The 21,526-nt window shown below is 57.3% G+C and overlaps 1 protein-coding gene across 1 annotated transcript in view; it reads left to right on the top strand.

The window, feature by feature from the left end:
* Positions 1–259: 259 nt before the first annotated feature.
* UMODL1 (uromodulin like 1) overlaps positions 260–21,526 on the top strand; it is a 63,140-nt gene continuing 41,873 nt past the window's right edge. Inside the window, exons 1-6 of the mRNA XM_059064248.2 lie at positions 260–335; positions 4,053–4,295; positions 11,417–11,578; positions 12,369–12,490; positions 15,109–15,295; positions 16,993–17,133. Of these exons, the coding sequence (XP_058920231.1) occupies positions 260–335; positions 4,053–4,295; positions 11,417–11,578; positions 12,369–12,490; positions 15,109–15,295; positions 16,993–17,133 (931 nt within the window). The remainder of the gene's footprint in view (positions 336–4,052; positions 4,296–11,416; positions 11,579–12,368; positions 12,491–15,108; positions 15,296–16,992; positions 17,134–21,526) is intronic.

The raw sequence follows: 21,526 nt of genomic DNA on the forward strand, positions 1-21,526 counted from the left end.
CTCACCTTTCCTGAAAGATGCCATCTGCCTGGAGGGAGAATGGGCCGTGACACGCAGGTGCCCCGAGGGACACGCGGCTGCGGCAGTGGCGGGTGTTTACGAGCAGGCATAAGGGAACGCTCCGGCGAGCACACCCTCGGAAGCCACTGCCGCTGTCGGCGGCGCAGGGGAGGGAAGGGCCCTTTCTCTGGGTCCGAGTGGCCCCGGCCCCTTCGTGCTGCTGCTCGGGAGAGGCCAGAGCCACTGCCACCGCCCCACCATGCTCAGGACCCTCGTGCTGGCGCTGCTGGCTCTGGGCACCGCCGTGGGCCCGAGCCAGGCCAGCGGCTTCACAGGTGAGGGGTCCGGGCTCTGTGCGGGGATGCTGGAGGGGCGATGGGCTCCCTGGGAGCGGGCCCCTTGAAGACGGCAGCCCTGCCGAGAGCTGGGCAGGCAAAGACGCACCTGCTTTGAGAGGTAGGGTCTGTCCCTTCTTGGCCATACTTTTTCATAACCACAGAAGAAGCGGTGGGAATGCTTCCGAATCACCTGGGGCTTGGTGGGGTTCAAGTGTGGATTCTGAGTCAGTGGGGCTGGGTGGGGCCCGGAACTCTGCACTTCTGCCGGGCTTGCAGCCGTTACAGGCCCGCTGGCCACGCTGAGAGTAACACATTCCTGGAGGGTCAGAATCGAACCCTCTGGAACCACGGCCCGTTAGTCTTCAACTTGCAGATAAGGAGAGAGAGACCCAGAGTGGCCAGGGCCACAGAGCCGGCCGAGGGCGAGATTTCCACCAGGGCTACCCCTGCCTTTGACCCTGGCTCAGACCTCCTTGGCCCGCCAGAGAGGGGGGATCACGAAGTGGGGCTTCCTGCTCACCTTGGACTCTGCCAGCCCCGTTTCCGCAGCAAGTGAGCATGCGAGCGGCCCATGGGGACGTGAGGGGCCAAGCACACGTCCAAGGCCTTTGAGAGACACACGTCAGCTGCTAAAAACATGTTGGATTTCTGAAGCCGCAGATTTCAGAGAACTGAGATTGCAAAGCTTTTACACCATTTTCCTCTAGAACTCCATCTTATTCCATTGGGAATTCAAACAGAGCCATTCTGTTTCTACCATCAACTTCAGTTGTTTTCTTTTTTTCTTGGGTGTGTGTGTGTGTGTGTGTGTGAGCGCACGGTACGCGGGCCTCTCACTGCTGTGGCCTCTCCCATTGCGGAGCACAGGCTCCGGATGCGCAGGCTCAGTGGCCATGGCTCACGGGCCCAGCTGCTCGGCGGCACGTGGGATCTTCCCGGACCGGGGCTCGAACCCGCGTCCCTTGCATCGGCAGGCGGACCCTCAACCACTGCGCCACCAGGGAAGCCCTCGACTTCACTTTTGTACTAGTTTAAACATTTTTCACCCATGGGCAGGATTCTGTGATTTTTTTTTTTTAATGAATTGTGATTTAAAAAAACCTTGATATTTCCTTTGGAATGTGTACTTTGCAAACCATACAGCTCAGTGACAGAAGGGATGGGGACTTCTGGAAGCCAGAGGAGGTCTTAGGAGGCACTTCACGTGCAGGAGGATCCCGGCAGGAGCACTAGGTGGTCTGTCGGGGCTGCACGTCTGTTTGCTCCCAGGTACCACATGCCCTGGTACAGGCGTGATTGCTTTTAATTCTCCTACAACCTCAGGCACAGCTGTGATTCTACAAATGGCAAGGCTGGGGCACCGAGAGGGCATGAAACGTGCTCTGAATCACACGGCTGGTATTAGTGAAGCTGGTGTGAATGCAGTTCTGACCCCAGAACCCACCAGAGCATTAAGAATTTCTACCTCTGGGATGAGAACCCAGGCCCCCTGCCTCCTGTGCTCCTGAAAGGATTTGTTGAACAGCAGCATCTGCTAAGAGGTTTCTACTGTGAGCTCTGCCAAGAAGCCAGGCCTAGGGAGGACTTGGTGGCCTCTAATAGAATGTGAAAAACGAAACACGGAGATCCAAGTGCAGTTTCACTTGGAAGGAGGAGCGTGTGTGTGCGTACGCGCCCGTGTGCATGTTCTCGCGAACACACGCAGGGCGCCGTCGCTCCACTAGTGACCACGTTTCACTGTGGCATCTTCTCCAGCCCCTCTTCCTCGTCACCTCTAAGCTCTGACCTCGGAAGCCGCCTTCTCCTGCCCCACCCCACCCAGCCAAAGGCCTCTTGTTCCCTCCCAAAGCTTCCTGGGCCCCGCTCTTTGGTGAATACAGGTCGGCTCTACTCCCAGAGGCCCTGCCACCCTGGGGGAGGCCACCCTGTGGCTTGGGAGCAGGCTTGCTCTGGGACGGTGGGCTTCGGCACCAATTCTGCCCGGAGTAAGGCTGCAGGCTCTCCCAGCAGCCTGGGCGTGAGGGCTGGCTGGGCCTCATTTCTCATTCCCCCAAGTCTCACTTTCTGCATGCTTGTGGGTGACCCTGAGGCCAAAGTTGGAAATCTTCAGGGGTGCTGCCCTGGGGGTGGGGATGAAGATGATGTCTCCTGCCCCCGCTACGTTGCAGCCCAGAAATCCACCTGCTCAGTGAAGGGTTTACACTGCAACGTGGAGCCCCTACCCAGCGGCTGGACAGTCTCGTAGAGTTTAGAGCTCAGAGCTTGAGTATCTGAAAACGTGAATTGCATTCAAAGCATCCATTCATCCTTCACTGACAGCCGAGGAGCGCAGCAAGTCCCACGCTGGCCGCAGGCGCGGGAGGCACCCCGTGGCCCTCCTGTCAGTTCCCTGGGGCTCTGCCTCGGCAAAGCCCCGCGGGCGGGGGCGCTTAGTGGTAGAGATTTATTTCTTCACAGTCTGGAGGCCAGAGGTTCAAGGTCAAGGTGTTGGCGGGGTTGGCTCCTCCTGAGGCTGGGAGGGAGACTCTATCCCCAGCACACCTCTCCCCAGCTTCAGATGGTTTGGGTTGCTGCTGATTTTAGTGATCCCTGGCTTGTAGATGCATCACCTCGATCTCTGCCTTCGTCTCCTATTGCATCTCCCGTGTGCATTCCTGTCTCGGTGTACACACTTTCCCTCTTATAAGGATGCCGGCCATACTGGATCAGGGGCCACGCTACACCACACCGGTATCACCTCATCTTCACTAATTATGTCTGCAAAACCCCTTTTGCCACGTGGAGTCACATCCTGCGGTACTGGGGGTTTAGAACCTCAACTTATGAATTTGGGGCGGGACATATTTCAGCCCTCAAAGGGTCCCTGCTCTGTGAGGCAATAGAGGCTCCCCGTGCAGATGGGACACCCCAGGACCCTGTGGCAGGTGGTCCACGACATAGGGGTCTGAGACTGATGAAGGTAGTAGGTGATGTGGGGTCTCGAGAACCGAGTGATAATGCTGATAGAGGCCATGGACACCTGTGCCCAGGAAGCGGGCCCCAGGTGAGGGACACCCAGGGCCTGAAAAGGCCAGCTGGATGTCCCACCTCGGGCACTGTGCCCTCATCTCCCACTGACCGCACCAACGGTCGGACTGAACTTTACCGTCCGTGAACTTCTCACGTGTGTTTGACCCGTGTGTTTATCTTTCATCTCATTCCAAAAAGGGGTGTCACTGCCAGGGCGCCCAGCATTTAGTGGGCCTTCACTATGTACTCACGGAGGGAACGGCTGTGTATTCACGTCGCACGTGAGAGCCCTTATGGTAGAGATACGAGGTGTGCGCAGGGCTCTCCAGCCCGCAGAGTCAGAGAACGCGCAGCAGAGCCCAGGACGTGAGCCCCAGAAGCTTGGTTTCTCTGTGTCCCCTTCAGGGTACCATCAGACCCCGGGGTGCGGGGAGCAGGGAGCGGGGCTCGGGCTGGGGTAGCATCTCCTGCTCCGTGGAGGAGGATTGCTCAGCGAGCAGGTGTCATGCTGCATCCCTTGAGTCTATGCTACTGTATCGCCTTCTCGGACACGGGCCGGTGGGCAGATCTCAGGGGGTCCGCCGTGTGCGGGCGTCTCGTTTCACCTGCTCTTGCAGAAGCAGGGGACTTGCAGAGGACCCCTCAAATGGGCTTGATTCTGGCATCTTACCCTCTTGTTTCTCCATCCTCCTCCCTCCCTCATAGAAAAAGGCCTCTCCCTGCTGAGCTACCAGCTGTGCAACTACAGTGTGAGCCAGAATGTCCAGAGCGTGGAGGCCGTGCACACGTCCCGCCTGACCTACGTTCCCTGCGGCTGGTGGGTCCCCTGGCGGCGCTGCCCCAAGACCGTCTACCGGACCCAGTACCTGGTGGTGGAGGTTCCTAAGCAGAGGAACGTGATCGACTGCTGCGAGGGCTACCAGCAGCTGGGCCTCTACTGCGTCCTGCGTGAGTCCTGCCCGGTGCCCGGGACTGTCACCGTTCACGCCCCCCCGGGCCCTGACCTGGCTGCAACGCTGGTGCCCAGCCTCAAGGGTGCATCAGGGTCATCCAGAGGGCCAGCCTAGGCCCCGGGCACTGGCTCACCCCGGATTTCAGGTCCAGTGGGGCAGGGGTGAAGTACAAGCTCCCAAGTGATGGGGGCGCTACTGGCCCGAGCCCCACTCTGGGAACCTCTGTTCTGGGTGGGTGGTGGCTCTCAGACCTGGCTGCACCCCGAAGTCCCCGGGGCAGCTTTAAAAACGATGATGCCTGGGTCCGCCTTCAGACCCTCTGATGGATTCGTTCTGGGGCGTAGCGTGGGCCCTGGGGTATTTCTTAAAGCTCCCCCAGCAATCCTAACAGGCAGCTGAGCTTGAGAACCAGTACTGCAATCTCTTCTGTACTGGCAGCCAGCCTTTGCATTCTAAAGGCTGTGAAACCCTAGTCTGAACCCCAATCTGTGAAAGAGATGGAAAGGGTCCCCTGGGGCCCACCCAACTGTCCGGAGGCCGCCAAGGCCTCTTACTCCCTCTGTGTGGTTCAAAAGACGCTTGGGGCGGCGACCAGCACTGCTGAGGCTGGCCCAGGCTCGTCTGAGGCCGGGCGGACGGGACTGTGTGGCGTTCAGGGCTCAGCCTCTGGACACGGAGGGAACTTTCCAGAAGGCCTCTTCCGGGGGGGCAAGGGTGCCGGCGTGGGCACGTGTGAATGCGTGTGGGGGGTGGTGGTGATCGTTTGAATCAGTTTCAGAGCTGAGTTTCTGAACAGGCAGGAGGCCTGCCACACCCACCCCCGTGCGGGGGGTCGGGGGGGCAATAGGGTGCCCTGAGACGTGAGGCTGCCGCCTCCAAAGCGCAGAAAGCACCAGCTCGCGGGCTGTGGGAGCGGTTCCCGTGACCCCTCCATCCCCGGGGTCCCGGGCAGCAGGACGGCCGCAGGCTAGGGCGTGGATACCGCGCACCGCGGGTGGCAGCCCCCCAGCCCTAGGGGCTATCAGATGTAGAGTCTTGGGTCCCTCGGACCCTGCAGACGGGCTGGGCCTGCAGTTATCCTGAGCGCATCCTCCCCCAGCCCCCAAAGCCTGCGGAGGACGGGATGGCTGACACGTGCACCCACGCGGCTCAGAGGGCCAGGCCCAGAGACGACCGGGCAGCTCGGGGTCGAGCAGGCCACGGGAATACACCTCTTCTGGGAGTGTTCAAACGACACCACGGCCACCAGTGCCACCACCGCCAGTAAAAACCAGGAAGCGCCAGCGGGCCTCAGGTCCGCAGCTGGGTGCCTGTTGTGTATTCCCGCTGGTTCCCTGAAGGGACACTTGCAGGGGCGGTGCTGGGTCTGAGGAGTCCCTTCCCATGGCGACCACGGCTCCCTGTCTGCCATCCCTGTCTCCAAGGGCCCCACGCACAGCCGGAGCTGCCCCTGCCCTGGGAGCGCGCTCTTCTGGGGCTGGGGCTCCCGGGTCGGGGAGGGCTCAGGCGGGGCGCACGGCACTTGGTTCAGAGCTTCAGACCCCGGTAGCAGGAGGGGGCCGCCCTAGCCCGCCCGCCTTCCCCCGCAGAGGCCACACTCTCCCCACCTGCTGTCGGTCTGTCATGGGGCCGGTGAGGTCACAGGTCTAGAGGGTTGGAGGGGCCCCCAGGAGAGGCTGAGACCCCAGCCCCGCCCAGCCCGAGCGGTCACCTTTCTGTGCGGCCTGCTGCCCTCCCCCAGGAGAGAAGGCGGGAGGCACCTGCCTTCTAGAAGCAGGGAAGCAAGCTCATCTTGCTTCCCAGCGAACCAGCCTCCCGTGGGACTCAGCCCCACTTTTAAAGTGTTCGCGCCTTTAACTAGGAGCTCGCCAGGCAGCAGAGGCCCAGAACATTCTAGCTAGAGTCCCGTGGGCAGATCTGCTCTGGGGAAGCGCAGGTCATGGGGCGGCCGGTGTCGGGCGGGGGGACGGGGTGGGAGGCGCTGGGGGCGAGGGGAGGAGGGCTCACCCTGAAGGCCCCCAGGCCCAGCAGAGGGGGCTGAATTGGGGTGTGGTGGGGTCCACAGTCCCCTCCGGGCTGTGGAAGGGTCACTCTGGAAGCAGCGTGGAGAGGACGCCGGCAGGATCCCAGAAGGAAGGAGAAGAGAGAGGAAAAGGGGCCTGTAAAGGCCTGCGGGAGATTCCTGGTCGCTACCGCACGGGAGCAGACGGGGACACAGACCCGGGGAGGCGGGTGACTTGACCAGGATGGCACAGACCTGGACCCTCGTCGGATTCGGGGGCAAACGTTGGCAACGTCTGAGGAAGGGGCTCTGGCGCGCGTGGGAGGGGCTCAGTGAGGAGGAACGTCGAGGCCCACGGCCCACAGGGCACCTGCTCGGGGAGGTCCCAGCTTGCTGCCTGGGCCCCGCTTGGCACTGCAGCTGCTGCCGGGCTGCCCTGTGACCGCCGGGGAGGGCACGGGGGGCTGCGGCGCTTGCTCCTGCGGCTTGGGAGGCCCCCAGTGAGCCTCGGTCTCCCCCCACCTCCGAGCTCAGGGGCTCCACGTGGGCAGCTAGAAAGTGCCCGCTGGGAAGTATTTGCACCACGGGCACCGGCAGCTCAGCTTCCTCCACACCTGCCTGGTTCCTCGGATCAAAGCCGGTGCAGAGGTGCCTCATGACGGCCTGGCTCTTTGGAACCGGAAGTGAGAGGTCCCTGCAAGTGACGCGCTGAGACCCACTGGTTGATTGGCACAGAGGAGCCTGGGGCCACGGCCTGGATGTGGCAGCCTGGGCACCTAGGGAGGGGAGTCAGGCAGAAGGCACTCGCCTCCGGGCCGCCCCGGGGGTGGGGTTTCTTATGTCTCAGCAACCTCCTCAGCTCAGCGGCCTCATCCCCGGTAGCAGTGAAACCTCAGCTTTCCTTTCTTCTCTCTCCTCCCACTCAACAGTCAAGAACCCCCAAAAAGGGAAGAGCATTACGAGAACACGTGATTTTTTTTTTTTCAGTCTCGATGACTTTTTCCATTTTTTTAAGTCCCACATTTGGAAGGCCATGATAAGTCATCTATGATTTTAGTTAAGTGTATTTTTACAATACAAAAACGAATACACAAGCAACGTAGAAAATTTGGAAACAAAAGGGAAATTGCCCGTCAGTCTGCCCTCCCCCCGCCCCCCACAACAATAAGCACTGTTAACATTCTCTTCTAGTTTGGTTCAGGGCAGACCTTTTACAGAAGGGTGGTCACCCCGTTGGTGATGTTCTGTAGCACGCTCGTACCCCTTGGCGATTTACCTGGAACATCTTCTGAGTCAACAAATCGTGTTCTCCGGCGTGATTTAATGCCCACAAGGCACTACTTCACAGGGATGGATCCGCAGCAAGCCATCTCCTACCACTTAACATCTAGTGGGGTCCAACTTTGGGTTCTTATAAATGACGCTGCGATGAGTGTCATCTGGTGCAAACACTGCTGCACAAGAGCTGGAATATTTAGTCAGGATGGATTGCTCAGAGCAGAACTGAGCATCTCGGTGGACACTCACCACCGGCTGCGATGCCCCGGTTCCCGCACGGCCCTTCTCGTCTGCACGCTCATCTGCGCGGCAAAGCCCGGGACCCCGCTGGACCCGGAGCCTGCCCCAAACGTCCCTTCTCCCAGGCTGACGGCCAGGGCCCCTTTGAGGAAAGAGAATTCCGAGGAAGGATTATTATCTGATTATTGCAGAGCGGATCCGATTGCCCAGCCCTAGAGAGTCCTCAGGGCTGCGGCTCAGACAGACATCACCGCCTTATCTCATTGAACTCTGACTCGCCTGGGGTTGCCAGGCGCTGGGCAATCCTGGGTCATTGTTTGTGTCGAGTGAGGGAAGAAGAGGATTTTTGACTTTCTACCAAGTTGGAACTGTTGACTGTTCTCGCTGGCTCTCCGTAAGCCGGCCAGCCCTGAGGGATGGAGGGGGACTCCCGGCGGCCTCCATATTAAGACGAACTTTAACTCGAAAGCACTTCTGTTGTGATCAGGTCACTGTTTCTGGAAGTCCGTTTTTCCTGGTGGCTATTTTCCTTTCATTTAGATAAACCTCTTGGTTGAGAATAGTTTCCGATTTCCAGACAAAGATTTGCAGAGACAGTAGAGAGAGTGCCCCTTCACCCCTCTCCCAGTGCCCCTAATGTTAGCTCTTACATTAGCAGGGAGCATTTTCCCCCGATAAGGACCAACGTGGGTGCATTGCTGTTTAATTCTACTCCATTATTTGGATTTCCCTTTTTTTCCCCGAATGTCATTTTTCAGTCCCAGGAGCCCATGATACATGTCGTCTCACGCTTCTTAAGCACTGAGGCGGTTGGCTTTTACGATGGGAGAGAAAGCAGAGTGCTCCCGGACCCTTGGCTGGTGGCCCCCCAGGGCTCTCGGCATCTCCATCCCAGAACAGCCTCTCTCGGGCTGCACCACACGCCTGTTCTTCATGCCCCCAAAGCTGTCCCTGCATGGCCGCTTCTCCAGGACGTCAGACATCGGCATAGCCACCGGGACAACTAGGAAGAGAGGAGGGGGCCAAGGACAGCGTGGAGAGGAGAACGCTCTTGACAGTGACCGCCAAGCCCAGGCTCAGCTTCCGCAAGGAGAGAGCGGACGGGGACCCTGCATGCATTTCAGCAGCTTTGTCTTTTCTCTTCTCCTCCTTGGCCAGGGCAGCTGCCTTGGTGATGTGTTCCCAGCAGGAGGGGCCCCCACCTTCTTTCTGGCTGTGGAGCATCCTGCAGACTCTCTGGGGAGCCCCAGAGGACCACCTTTAGGACTCCGGCCCCTCGGCTCTTCCTTCCCACCTGGCGACCCCACGCATCCTCCCAAGGGGCTGGCCCTCCCCAGCTCTGAGGGTAGGTGTGTTTCCAGAGCGTGGCTGTCACGCCTTCTCTGACTTTCCTGGAGCGTGGGGAGCCCAGAGTGGCACTTCTAGATGTCATGTAGGACACAGAGCTTTACGTGGATCTGGGCAGGAGGCAGATGGGTTTGAGTGACACCCCGTCGGGCCTGGAGCCCTCATCCCCGGGTGGGTGGCCGGGGCTCACCGTCCGGTGGCCCTTCCTCGGACGCTGATGTTGGGGTCTTGCCTTCCTTGTGCCCCCACCCTGCTGCCCGCAGCCCCCGGAGGCTCACGGCTGCCCAGCTTCCTGCATCCCGTGCTGCCCTGAGCTCCATCCACCGCCAGGCCTGCACAGACCCGGCAGGGGGGTCAGCCCTGCCGCCCCCGATGCCCTGCCGCCGACTGAGTGCCCGGCAGCCTCAGCTGGCGCCCTGGCCCACCTCCCTGCAGAGAGCAGCACCCGCTTCCCCCGGGTTCCCGTTCTCTCCCTCTTCTGTGCTTTCCTGTCCCCTGAATATCAGCAGCCTGGCTCCCGGCTAGTCGCCCTAGGAGCCCCCGGATTCTCAGATAGCTCCCGCCTTTCTCAGATCTCTAAGATCTCTTTGCTTCCGAAGCCCTTGCCTTCGCCAGCCCTCACCCCGTCCGGCTGCGCATGCCCCGTCGTCTTTGGCCCCTGCAGGCTCCCGTCTGCACGTCCGCAGCGTCTGCACGTCCGCAGCGTCTGCACGTCCGCAGCGTCTGCCCGGAGCCGCGTCCCAGCGGGCGCGTTGCGAGTGCTGGCCCTGCAGGTGTGCGGCCCACAGCCCCACTGACTGACCTCAGCGGGCCTCCCGGGGGTCGACCCGGGGGCGGGGACTGGGCCTCGCTGCCCCCCATCTCCACGTGCGCCTCCAGAAAGCGGGCCGAACTTCACATCCGCACGGCCAAATCCCGTCTCCACCCGAGGCCGCTGTTCCTGCAGCTTCTCCCGGAGATGGTGCCAAGCGGATGCCTAGGCCTGAAGCCTCGGCGCCATCTTGAAGCTTCCCTTTCTTTTACACCCCGTCCTGTCTGTCAGCACGTCCTGCGGGCGTTTCCGGCTACAGACACTCGGGATCTGAGGCTTCCCGCCGTTTCCACCCCCATCACCCTGGTCCAGCCTCTACCAGCTCCCGCCTGGACCTTCACAATAGGCTCTCACAGGCGGCTGTCTGCCCCAGCTGCCAGAGCACAGCGGGGGTGAGCAAGTCAGGCGGCCCTCGGGGAAGCTGTGGACGCACGACAGGGAAGGGAAGGAGGAGAGGAAGGGGGCGATCTCGCGGCTTTGGCCATGGGGCCCGAAGGCGGTCCGTAAAACCCCAGATACCCGGGGCTTTGCATACGGGGCGCGGCGGCTCCAGCCCCCAAGGGCCACCGGAGGGCCCTAGGAGGTGAGGACGTAGAGCTTAGCAGAGCAGCGTGAGGGTCTGGGCAGAGGGCACCACAGTGTCCCCTTCACCACGGACCTGCCCCAAACCCCCAGGGCACCCACCTCAACACCGCGGGGGTCTTTCCGTGGCCCAGCCCACCTGCTCACCCACTGCGCCCTCACCAGCCCTGGGGGCCTCCTTCTCACCTTTGGGGGGCCCAGCGCATTCCCACTTCCCGGGCCTCGAGCAGGCTGTCCCCCCAGTGCCCCGGCCCCCGCAGAGACCCCCTGCTCAGGGTGGCCTTCCCTGCCTACCTGCCCCTGGGCCCTGCCTTCTTGCCCGCAGCTCTCAGCCATCTGAGCTCTTGCAGGCCTATTGGCATATTGGTCTCTGTCCACCATCTAAGTGCCCTGAGGCAGGGACTTTGCCTCGGGCCCACTGCTGGGTCCCGGGCACCTTGCTTTGTGTCTGGCACATAGTAGGTGCTCAATAAATATTGAATGAGTGAGTGAGTGAGCTGTCGGGACACAGAGCAGCAAGGGGGCCTCTACGGGGGTGGTAGAGAGCCCTGTACGTGGACTCCTGAGGCCTAGAGGAACAGGTCACCCGGGCCCCCAGCTTCCTGGGAGAAGCTGCCCTCCTCCCAGGAAAGACGGTCAGGCTACGTTAGAGTCAGAGCAAACGGCCTCGATGGCTGCTCTGCAGGACAGGGTGAGGCCCTGCCCAGGCCTGGCGGTGGCCCTCGAGTGGGCTTGTTCGTTGCGCCTCGGAACCGCAGACAGATTCCAGTGCCAGGAGGCATCCAGACACAGCGCCACGCAGGCCACCTGGGATCCTACAGCCAATAGCACTAATCGCTGCTCCCTTGTCCCCCAGCCCTGAATCGGTCTGAGGAGTTCGCCTCCAGACCCGGGATCTGCCCGGTGGTGAGGCCAGAAGCGTCTACCTCGCCGTGCACTCTGGATGCGGACTGTCCTGGTCTTCAGAAGTGCTGCCCTTCGTCGGGGGGCCCCCGCTGCTCGGCCCCTGCTCCCCAAGGTAGGGCTGAGGCCTGATCTGGGGGAAGGTCGGGGGAGGAGTGAGTTTCTGGTAGCAGGAGCCCGGGTTGTATGGGGAGCCTGCAGCCTGTGCACGGGCCCATTTCACTCATCAGAATCCGGCCACTGACCCCTCGGGGGGAGAAGTGTGTGCTCACAGCTGCCCTGAGGGGGTTAGATGTTCCTGGAAGAGCAGCGGCCCCACTTTCTCAAGATTGCCTGAGGAGGCCCTAGAGCTCGTGGTGAGCTTGCTGGGAGCTGAGCTGTGTCAGAGCTGGGAGGTTTAGGGCTGTCTGCTTGTGCAGCCCCACGGGGACCCGAAATCCTTCCCAGGCCCCCGTCTGGCAAGTCAGTGCAGGCCCACAGGAGAAGAGGTGGTCAAGGTTCAGAGCCAGGGAAACATATAAGTTGTGTGTGTGTGTGTGTATATATATATATATATATATAAAATGCGCAATATACAATATATTATAAAACATGATATATTAGTATAATATACTATTAGCATAGTATAAAGTAATAGTATATGTAATGTGAATATTATGTTATATGTAATATATAATGATACTATTATACTGTATACATTATAGTATATATGTTATAAAGTAATATACGTCGTGTTACCTAGTATACCTTGTGCACAATAATACATTCTACGGTATAGATAGGATCATATATAATATAAGAGAAGCGGGGGCAGTGGGGCAGGAGCATGCCACCCCACTCCCCAGGGGCCTCCTGTGGCCCCAGCCTGTGGTGGGCCCGTGGCTCACCCCTGTGCCCTCGGGCAGCTCCAGAGAGGAAGCTGGAGAGTTTCTGGTACAACGTGACCGTCCTGGTGAAGATGGACTTCACGGAGCTCCAGCAGGTGGACCCCAGGCTCCTGGATCACATGAGGCTCCTGCACTCTATGGTAGGTGGCGGGGTGTCGGGAGGGGGTCCACAGGAGACCTCCGCTGACTGACTCTGAACCAAATGTGGATTCTTACTTAAAAACCAGCTTGAAAGAGATATGATTTTTGTGCAGTCAAATGCACTCTCGGAAGGGTGCAGTTTGGTGTGTTTTGAGGTACATGGTGCGCAAGCCCTACCCTATCACGACGTGAAGAAGGCAGCGCCTCCTCTTTTCAAGGTCCGTTGCTTAAGGCCCGGGTGCAGCCTTCCCAGGCCCCAGAGCCGTGCCCTTGAGCACCTCCCTCACGGATCCCCGAGTTCTGGCTCCCGCTTTAGGGAAGTCCCAGGAGTTCTGGAAGGTGCTGAGATGGGGACCTCTAGACTGGGCTCCTCTGCCTTGGCCCTGTCGATGTTTGGGGCTGGAAGGCTATGTCATGGGGCCGCCTGTCCCCACAGGATTTCACAGCAGGCCTGGCTCTACACAAAAGAGGCCAGAAACGTGCCCAGCTGTGACAACCAAAACTGTCTCTAGATGTGGCCACAGGCCCCCTGAGGGGCAACGCCCACACCCCACCCTCGGGGCGGGGGAGCCCCAGCCTAGACACAGCTCACGCTCGCTGACGCCTCGGCAGCACCTTCCAAGCAGCAGGACGTGTTCACGCGCTGGGAGCTGCCCCCCCCGCCCCGCCCCGCCGCCCAGGTCCTGGGAGCCCAGCTTGGGGCAGGCACTGCTCACCGGCCCCTGACGGTGCCTGCCCGGGTGGTCTGACCTCAGGACCCGCTTCCCAGGTGAGTGACCTGCAGTCGCCCCATGCCGGGAAGGGCCCTGCATTTGTATAATGCTCTGCTGTTGCCTCTTGAAGTGCTCAATGATTTTTGAACAAGGGGCTGCACATTTTCCTTCCGCGCTGGACCCCTCACTCTGTGTGGCTGGTCCTTCCTGACCGTCAGGTCCCATCGATGTGGCCCCCGGGTCATGATATCACACCCAGAGTTGGCCGGGTGAGCCCCAAGCAGGTGGCACACACCCTCCCTTGCTCTGGGTCGTCCAGTAAAACGGCTTGAGAGGTACTCCCAAATGTCACCTTGACCCAGAAGCCTCTTTAACTGCCCCAGCTAGAAGAGAGTTTTGTCTTCTCTTAGCTTACTGGGGGGTTGGGGGTGCCCCTTTGGCCAGTAAAAACATGGCTCTGGAGCCAGACTGCATGGATTCAACTCCCAACACTCACTCATCAGCTGTGTGACCCTGCGCAAGTTACTTAACCTCTCTGTGCCTTAGATACCTACTCCGTTAAACAGGAATAATCATAATCCTACCTGAGACAGTGGCTGTGAGGTTTAGACAGTACATTAAAAAGCTTAAAACGATGCTGATCCAGGTAGGTTCTGAGCTGCTGTGATTGTTGGTTTTTGAATGTTATTGTTCCCGTCACCCTTTGTCTCTTCATGTGGGTGGGTTTTGTTCCTCCCCTCAGGAGAGCCTGTCCACATGGGCTCCCGACTGCAGCAGGTGCTGGGCACCCTAACTAAGGGGTTTGCATGAGGCCAGTGTTGACGTCCTGATCTGCCTCCCGCTGTGAAGGGTTTCAAGTCTGCTGAGGAGGGCGCAGGCTCCCGGGCCTCCAAAACCCCTTTCCGGTTCCCAGGGGAGACCTGTGGGTTTGTTGGCAAAGCCTCTGCTTCGGTGATGTCCTTCTGGCTGGTACTCACGCTGTTTGCCTGGCTTCCCAAGGCAAATATCAATATGCTATCTTGAGATTTCGGGCTATTAGACTGGAACAAAAAGAATTCATATGAAATGAGAAAAGGGATCGTTAAACTTCAGAAAATATCAGACGTGGTTTGACGTCCAGTTCCCTAGTTCCAGACCTGATTCTCTGTTGTCAGCTACAAGGGCGGGGACCCTGGTTGAGCGGTGTCTCTTCCTGGGGCTGCGGTAGCAGACCGCACAGCAGAGGTCCGCTCCAGGCCCCTCCTTAGCTTCTCCCTGTGTCCTCACATTGTTTCCTCTGCCAGTGTCTGTCTGTGTCCAAACATCTTCTCTGTGGAAGGACACCAGTCATCCTGGACCGAGGCCCACCCTAATGAGCTCATCTTAACTAGCTACGTCCGCAACGGCCCTCTCTCCAAATAAGGTCACATTCTGAGGTTCTGGGGGATTAGGACTTTTAGGATTTTTTTAGGATTAGGATTTTTTTTGGGGGGTACGCAGTTCAACCCCAAAGTATTTATAATCTGGTTTGCAGGACTTTTATTGGAATGACAACAGAAATAAAAATATCAGAGAGAGTTTTTTGCTTCACAGGAGAATGGTGTGTGTGTGTGTGTGTGTGTGTGTGTGTGTGTGTTGTGTGTGTGGTGTGTGTGGTGTGTGTGGTGTGTGTGTTGTGTGTGTGTTGTGTTGTGTGTGTTGTGTGTGTGGTGTGTTGTGTGTGTTATGTGTGTGTTGTGTGTGGTGTGTGTGGTGTGTGTGGTGTGTGTTGTGTGTGTGTTGTGTGTGGTGTGTGTTGTGTGTGTGCGTGGTGTGTGTATTGTGTGCGTGGTGTGTGTGTTGTGTGTGTGTGTGTGCCTCCGACTCCCTGTCTGTCCGATGGGCGCGTCCTTCCACCGCCTGATGCTCTGGCTCTGGTTTCACAGGTCACCAGTGCCCTGCAGCCACTGGACACCACTGTCCACCACTTGCACTCGGCGGGGGGGGACACCTCGATCACTGTGTCCTGGCTGCTGCTGGGTCTGCCGCAGCGGGAGCCTGTGGCCCGCATCTCGGCGGTGCTGGACGGCGCGGTGAAACGCGTCTATGAAGTGATCGGCATCCGGGTGCAAGGTGCGGCTTCCCTTTGTTGTCGCCTTGGGGCGGGGCCGCCGGAGTGCGAGAGTCAAGCTGCGGGTGAGGGGCAGTCGGGCTCACCTTTCGCTCGTGCCAGCCCGGCGTTTAAGCTCCAAGCTCCGAAGCCGAGACTCTGAGAGCGCGTCCTGTGCTGGCATATGCCCTTGCCCTTCCCTCCGCCCGGCCTCCTCCGAAGCCTCTCGCGCCCAGTTTCTCCTTCCCTCCAGGTGGGGCTGGAGAACAAATCCCAGAACACACAGCACACAAATAACCCATTTCCTCAGTTCTTGGGTTCCCAAATCTCCTCTGACCTCCTTGCCACCCTCGCTAAGGACATCCTTATATCTCGAAGGCTCTTAAAGCAGAGTTTGCACAAATCCGAGTTTGGTGCAGCAGATAGATGCGTTTCTGGAAGAAATCGCCTGGCTTTTTTTTTTTTTTTTTTTTTTTTTTTCTGTCCATGTCAGGGTTCGGCAAACTTTCTGAAAAAGGCCAGATAGTAAATATGTTTGGCTGTGGGCCACATGGCCTGTTTCAACAGCTCAGCTTTGCCAAGTGGCATGAAAGTAACCGCGGACAGTCCGTGGGTAGACAGCTGGGCTCCAATAGCACTTTCCTTCCCGCTACAGAAGGCAGCTGGAGTCTGCTGCATCCTTAGGAGGACGGCCACTCTTGCGAGGCAGCTCTTTCTATGACGCTGAGGGTCACACGTAAAGATGCCAGGGCCTGAAGCCCAGGGAAAGCTCTACTGATGGCATTTAATTCCCCTCAACTCTACAAATGTTCTTGAAAACCAAACCGAGCGGTGCCCATAAGCCAAGTGCTTGTCTCGTCTGTTCTGACCGGTTTCCGTCTGGAGACCCTAGGAACTCCCCAGCAGGTGAACAAGGAGGGGTTATCTCACGAGGCAGCGAGGGAGAAGGCATGCGGCGGGGACCGCGGGCACGTCCGCGGGAGGGTGTCAGAGAGAAATCTGTTACGGGGCGCAGCTCTGATTGGGTGGCTTAGGAGAGGGAGGGTTAAGGAAGTGGGGCTTGTTTTAGGTTGGATGCTGTCAGAAAGCAGAGGCAGTTCTGTGATTGGGTATTTCGATCAATCTCATCCACGGGGAGGGCCAACCAGCATGAAGGTGGACTAGGATTAGTCGAGAACGAACGGCCCCTCCCCGCGGCCAAGAGAGGGGTTGGTACTTAGTGGGTGGCGGTGGCCTCTCTTTTCCGTCTGGCTTAGATAAAATGGTGACGTGGCCTTGCCTTGTCTTGCTCTGTCCTGCTGGCGGAGAAGCCTCGCTGCCCGTTCTGGGCAGGAGCTCCCGCCCGACAGGAGAGGGCCAGGCCTCTTCTGCAGGTCAGGGGCTGCTCTGCCCTATTTCTCCATCCATACACTGCCGTCCACAGGATAGATGCTTGGGGAGGACGTCTGGACCTCATGATTTCAGACTCAACACAGCCCCAGAGGGATCTGCTCGGGCCGCAGCGCCCACCCAAGCACACGGAGCTGTGCGCCTTGAGCCGTGGGCCAGCTGCTCCGGTGAAGAGGGCTGTGACCGATGGGGCCCCTAAGGCAGGGCATCAAGAGGCCCCTGGGGTCCGCGGCCCAAACCACTTCCGCAGCTCGTGTGATACACATTTGGAGGTTAATGGGAAGGGCCGATGGCCCCGATGGGCATTCTCACCTGTTCTCCTTTCCCACAGACGTCGATGAATGTTCCTATGACGAACTCAACGCCTGCCCTGGGAGGGGACAGTGTCTCAACATGGAGGGCTCGTACCAGTGCCTCGGTCACCCGGAGCCGCCCACTTCGTCCCCCCACAAGCTGGATGGCACCTGTGAAGGTGAGCGACCGGGCTCTCCAGGTGGGGAAGGAAGCCCTTAAGGAAGCCTCAGTTGAGATGCAGACACACCTTATCTCCTTTGGCCGCTAGAATCCTCTCTTCTTTCTGGAACCTGATTTATGGCTTTAACAACATTGTTACAGGAGTGCAAGGAAGAGACGCCCCCTGTCTCAGCACCCTGGCAAATTGTTTTTATTTTCTCCTGTTTCCTTCCAGTGTTTTTTTCTTTTTAACCTTATTTAAATCCTGTCACGTATACAATTTTGTATTTTGCTTTCTTCACTTCCCATTAGGTCATGTAAAGGTTTCCAGGAAGCAACCTTCTCTTCATAATTACGATTTTCAATGCTTGAGTAACAGTGGTATGCTATAGCAGTGATACAATGCTCTTAGCCATTTCCCTCATGGGGGACTTTTATGTCACCTCCAACATTCCTCTCTGAAAACTCCAACTTTCGCTAGCATTGTGAAGTGGTTGGGGAGAATACTGTTATAACTGAGTTTGAATAAATTAGTGATTTAATCCTCATGTTCTTTTCCCTTTAAGGGGAGAGGGGTGGTTGAGTGGTGGCTAATCCTAAGGTCTCTGGATTTTTAAAAACGCACCTACCAGCCCCACCTCTGCAACCAGACTCCCCTCCCCTGTGCCTTGGGGGCTTTGTCCGATTAGAACTCTGCATCTCCTCTGTGCATGGTGCGCCCACAAAGCTTTGCACAGAATCCTAGCAGACCACCCTAGATCTCCTGCGCTGTGGCCTCAGGGGGACGCATCCTGACCTGCAATGCGAACAGAAGTTTGGAATACAGTTATTGACAATACTGCTCAGTTTATCTGAAAAGGCATCAGACCCCGTTCACAGGTAGGAGCGTTGCCAAACTGCCACGCTGACAGCTGAGCACAAACAGGGAGAGCGCACCGCCCCGGCCTCATTCCCAATAGGGCAGAAAAGACAAAGCCGGTGTCTCCCGATCAGAAAGTTACAGTGAATTCCAATTGCATATGGCTAAGGGAAACAGCACATGTTTTAAATTTAGAAGCTAATATAATAAATGAGCTATCTGCTGGAACGGGTTAGAGGTACGGACCCGTGGAAAATACAGCGCAAATTTCATATGCTTTTCTTGTGAAATTAGTCACCCAGTTAATGACACACAGGGCAGCTGGATTCCTGCACAAAAAAACCCATAAGAAATACTGCCCAGTTTGCACTTCATGTTCCAGGAACACATTCTGCTTTTAGGATGGAGTGGAATTGTATTCAAGGGTCATCTTAACTCCCTCTGACATGGTCCCCTACCCAGCTGAAGCCCGATAGCTATTCAGCTCCATAAAGAGCCATCTTCTGAGGTGGCCGCTTGGTGAGGGCAGGGCTGCCGCTGGAGAGTCCGCTCGGCTGCCAAGGATTGACGCTCAAGTTCACAAACCTGATCTATAATCAGCTTTTCAACAACTGACCGCTCAGCACCTTGGCTCAAATGCCCAGCGTTTCTACCTGTACAAGGTTCAGGTGTCCAGCCGACAGGTCCAGGGGTTAAAGAGGAGCAGAGACTGACCCGGGAGATCACAGGAAAGACCGCTGCCCCAGCAGCACCCTTCCTGCCCCACCAGACACAGGTCAGGGCTGCCTGGAAGGAGCAAAGGCCCAGACCCGTGGACACACAGAACCTGATGTGCTTCACCCAGATCAATGTCGACCCCTGAACTCAGGTTCACAACCGTAGCCCGGGGAGGGCCACAGGGCAGTGGTACCCTGGGATCGCACACAGTCAAGAACTGGGTTCATCTTCTGGGGCCACATTTTCAGAGGGAGGGACGTTGCAAAGCCAAGGGGCCGTGACAGAAAAGTGTCCTGTGGCCAATGAACTGAAATCCAAGTCAGAGGGAAGAAGGAAGGGTCAGGAAAGAAGGATTATTCCCAGTTTAAAGTATCTCAAGTTCTGTCCTCCAGAAGAGGGCTTAGCCTTAGTATGTCAGAAGTTGGCTGATTTTGCAGCAACACAAAGAACTTTCCAACAAGTTGTACCGTCTCACCAATAGCTGCCTTGAAAACTACTTAAAGAAGCGTGGGTAGGTGGATTCATTTCCTGGGCCTGTGTAACAAAACAGTACAAACTTGGGGCTTTAAAGCAGCAGAAGTTTATTCTCTCACAGTTCTGGAGGGCAGAAGCCCACCATCATTATCACTGGGTTCAAGTCCAGGTGTCGGCAGGGCCAGCTTCCCTGCGGAGGCTCTAGGGGAGACCCCTTCTTTGCCTCACCCTTCTTCTGAGGGCTGCACGAATCCCTTGGCTTGCGGCCACATGGCTCCCATCTTCAAGGCCAACATCTTCAGTCCTCTCTCTACTCCCTCTTCGTATGTCCTTCTCTTCTGTGTGTGTCCACTCTCCTGACTCTCTCTTGTGATCACATTTAGGGCCCACCTGGATAATCCAGGACAATCTCTTCTTGAGATCCTGAACTTCATCACACCTGCAAAGACCCTTTTTCCAAATAACGTCACATTTACAGGTTCCAGGGATTAGGAGCTGCTCTCTTTGGAGGTCACTACCCAGTCTATTGCCGGTGGTGGGATAGTTTAGGAGTACAGCATGGGAACTTTGTCATTAGTTATTGGACGGCTTTGCCATTTACTCTCTACTTGACCTTTCTAGGCCTCAGTTTCGTCCTCTGTAAAATGGGATCATAGTACAATAGAACCTATTCCCTGGTGTTGTTACAAGGGCTGTGTGGAATGACATGCCCGCTGCCACAGCGCTCAGCCGACGGCAGCTCTAAGTGTGTCACTGATAGCCTGGCTGGCAGCGTGGTGCTTGTAGTGGGGGGGGGGTGCCCACAGCGCCGTGGGTGTCCCCACAGCCCTGTGTCCCCACTGCTGCTATGACACTGGCCACGCTGGCTTGGACGTCCCATGTGTGTGTCTGGCATCGCTGTGGACCTTAATCCATCCTTGTTTCCATCACTGTGCTGGATACATAGTAGGTGCTCAATAAATGTCAAACCATATGAAATTGCCACTGTGATTGGTGAAACACGATTGAATCTGGACAACTGTAAATGTCTCAAGGTAATAAATTGGAGAAAGAGCTACACAAATGTTCAGCTGTAGCATTCTCTGCAGGGAGGATTTATTTATGTGGATGAGAGGGCCACGTGCCCACAGCGCCTTAGCTGCGGGAACCATGGGCGGACGGCAGCTTCTGCAGACGCTTCTGAGGGTTTCGCAGCCACATCGAAACGACCCTGTTGGTGGTTCCTCAGCCCAGTGATCTAGGGACCTTCTGGCGTCTTAATTGAAACAGTGACTATGTCTCCAGCCAGCGTGATACCCTCTCAGACTTCCTAAATGCCAGTCCCGGGGTTCTTTGCAACACCTAGGGGACCCTTTCTATTTTAATTCCCCTCAGCCTGGAGGCACTTGCTACAGCACGTGCTTGGAAAGGGCCACACACAGGCCCGTAATCCGGATTCGTCTGCCGTTCCACATCGAGTGATGCCTGAATGGCAACCGGGACGTGGGCTCGCAGCCCCGTTGTGAGCTGCTGCCCAGGCCTCAGGCCCCGTCTCAGCCCCACCGTCCTGTTTGCCAGGCGTCGTGTGGTCACCTGCGGGGTGGAAAGAATGTCGGGTGTTGTGTGGTTTGCGTGAATCAGACCATTCAGTGCTTTTAGCGGATTTTTAGAAAAGTTGTAGCTTTTCCTTACTTTCTCAGTGACACGTTCCTGGGGGGGACAGACCGAAAAGTTACGTGGTTATTAGACCCCCAGAAGGTGATCGTCTTGATTTCATGGTCCCGGTGGCCAGGAGGTGGGGATGAGACCCATGGTCTCAGGGCCTGAGCCACTGGCCAGCCCTCAGCTGCAACAAAGGACAGTGTCGTAAAGAATGAAAACCACTTGTGAGACAAAGGCACAGAAAAATACTGCACAATTCAGTGAAAAGGACAAATGCGTCTTCTTCAAAGTACACGCTACCTCTGCGTGCAAGGAGAGTTCTCAGGAAGCTGCAAGAATTTAGATGGAAGGAGGGTTGGGCTCACCTGTCTCTCCAGCATCCACCAGTTTATACCCGTGCTTTGCGGGGACCTGCAGGGGCTCACGGTAGGGGAGCCCAGCCCCAGGGCTCTGCCATTTCTAAAGGGCAGATCGGGGAGGACCCAGCAGGGCTGAGTTGTGGGATGAGGGTGGGTCACCAGTCTTGATCCTGAGCCTCCTGGCAGCCAAGGCAAAAAGGGAAATGGGTTGAATTGCGCCAATTTTATTTTTTACTGAAAGGAAGCGTACACATTTGTCGGAAAGACAATTTTTTCGTAATATTAGAAAGCACATATGCTATGAATCCTTACAGGAAAGGCTTTGGAAACTTCACATATATTTTAATTCTTTTTTCTTTACT

The sequence above is a fragment of the Kogia breviceps genome, chromosome 5, assembly GCF_026419965.1.
Source record: "Kogia breviceps isolate mKogBre1 chromosome 5, mKogBre1 haplotype 1, whole genome shotgun sequence".
Lineage (NCBI taxonomy): Eukaryota > Metazoa > Chordata > Mammalia > Artiodactyla > Physeteridae > Kogia > Kogia breviceps.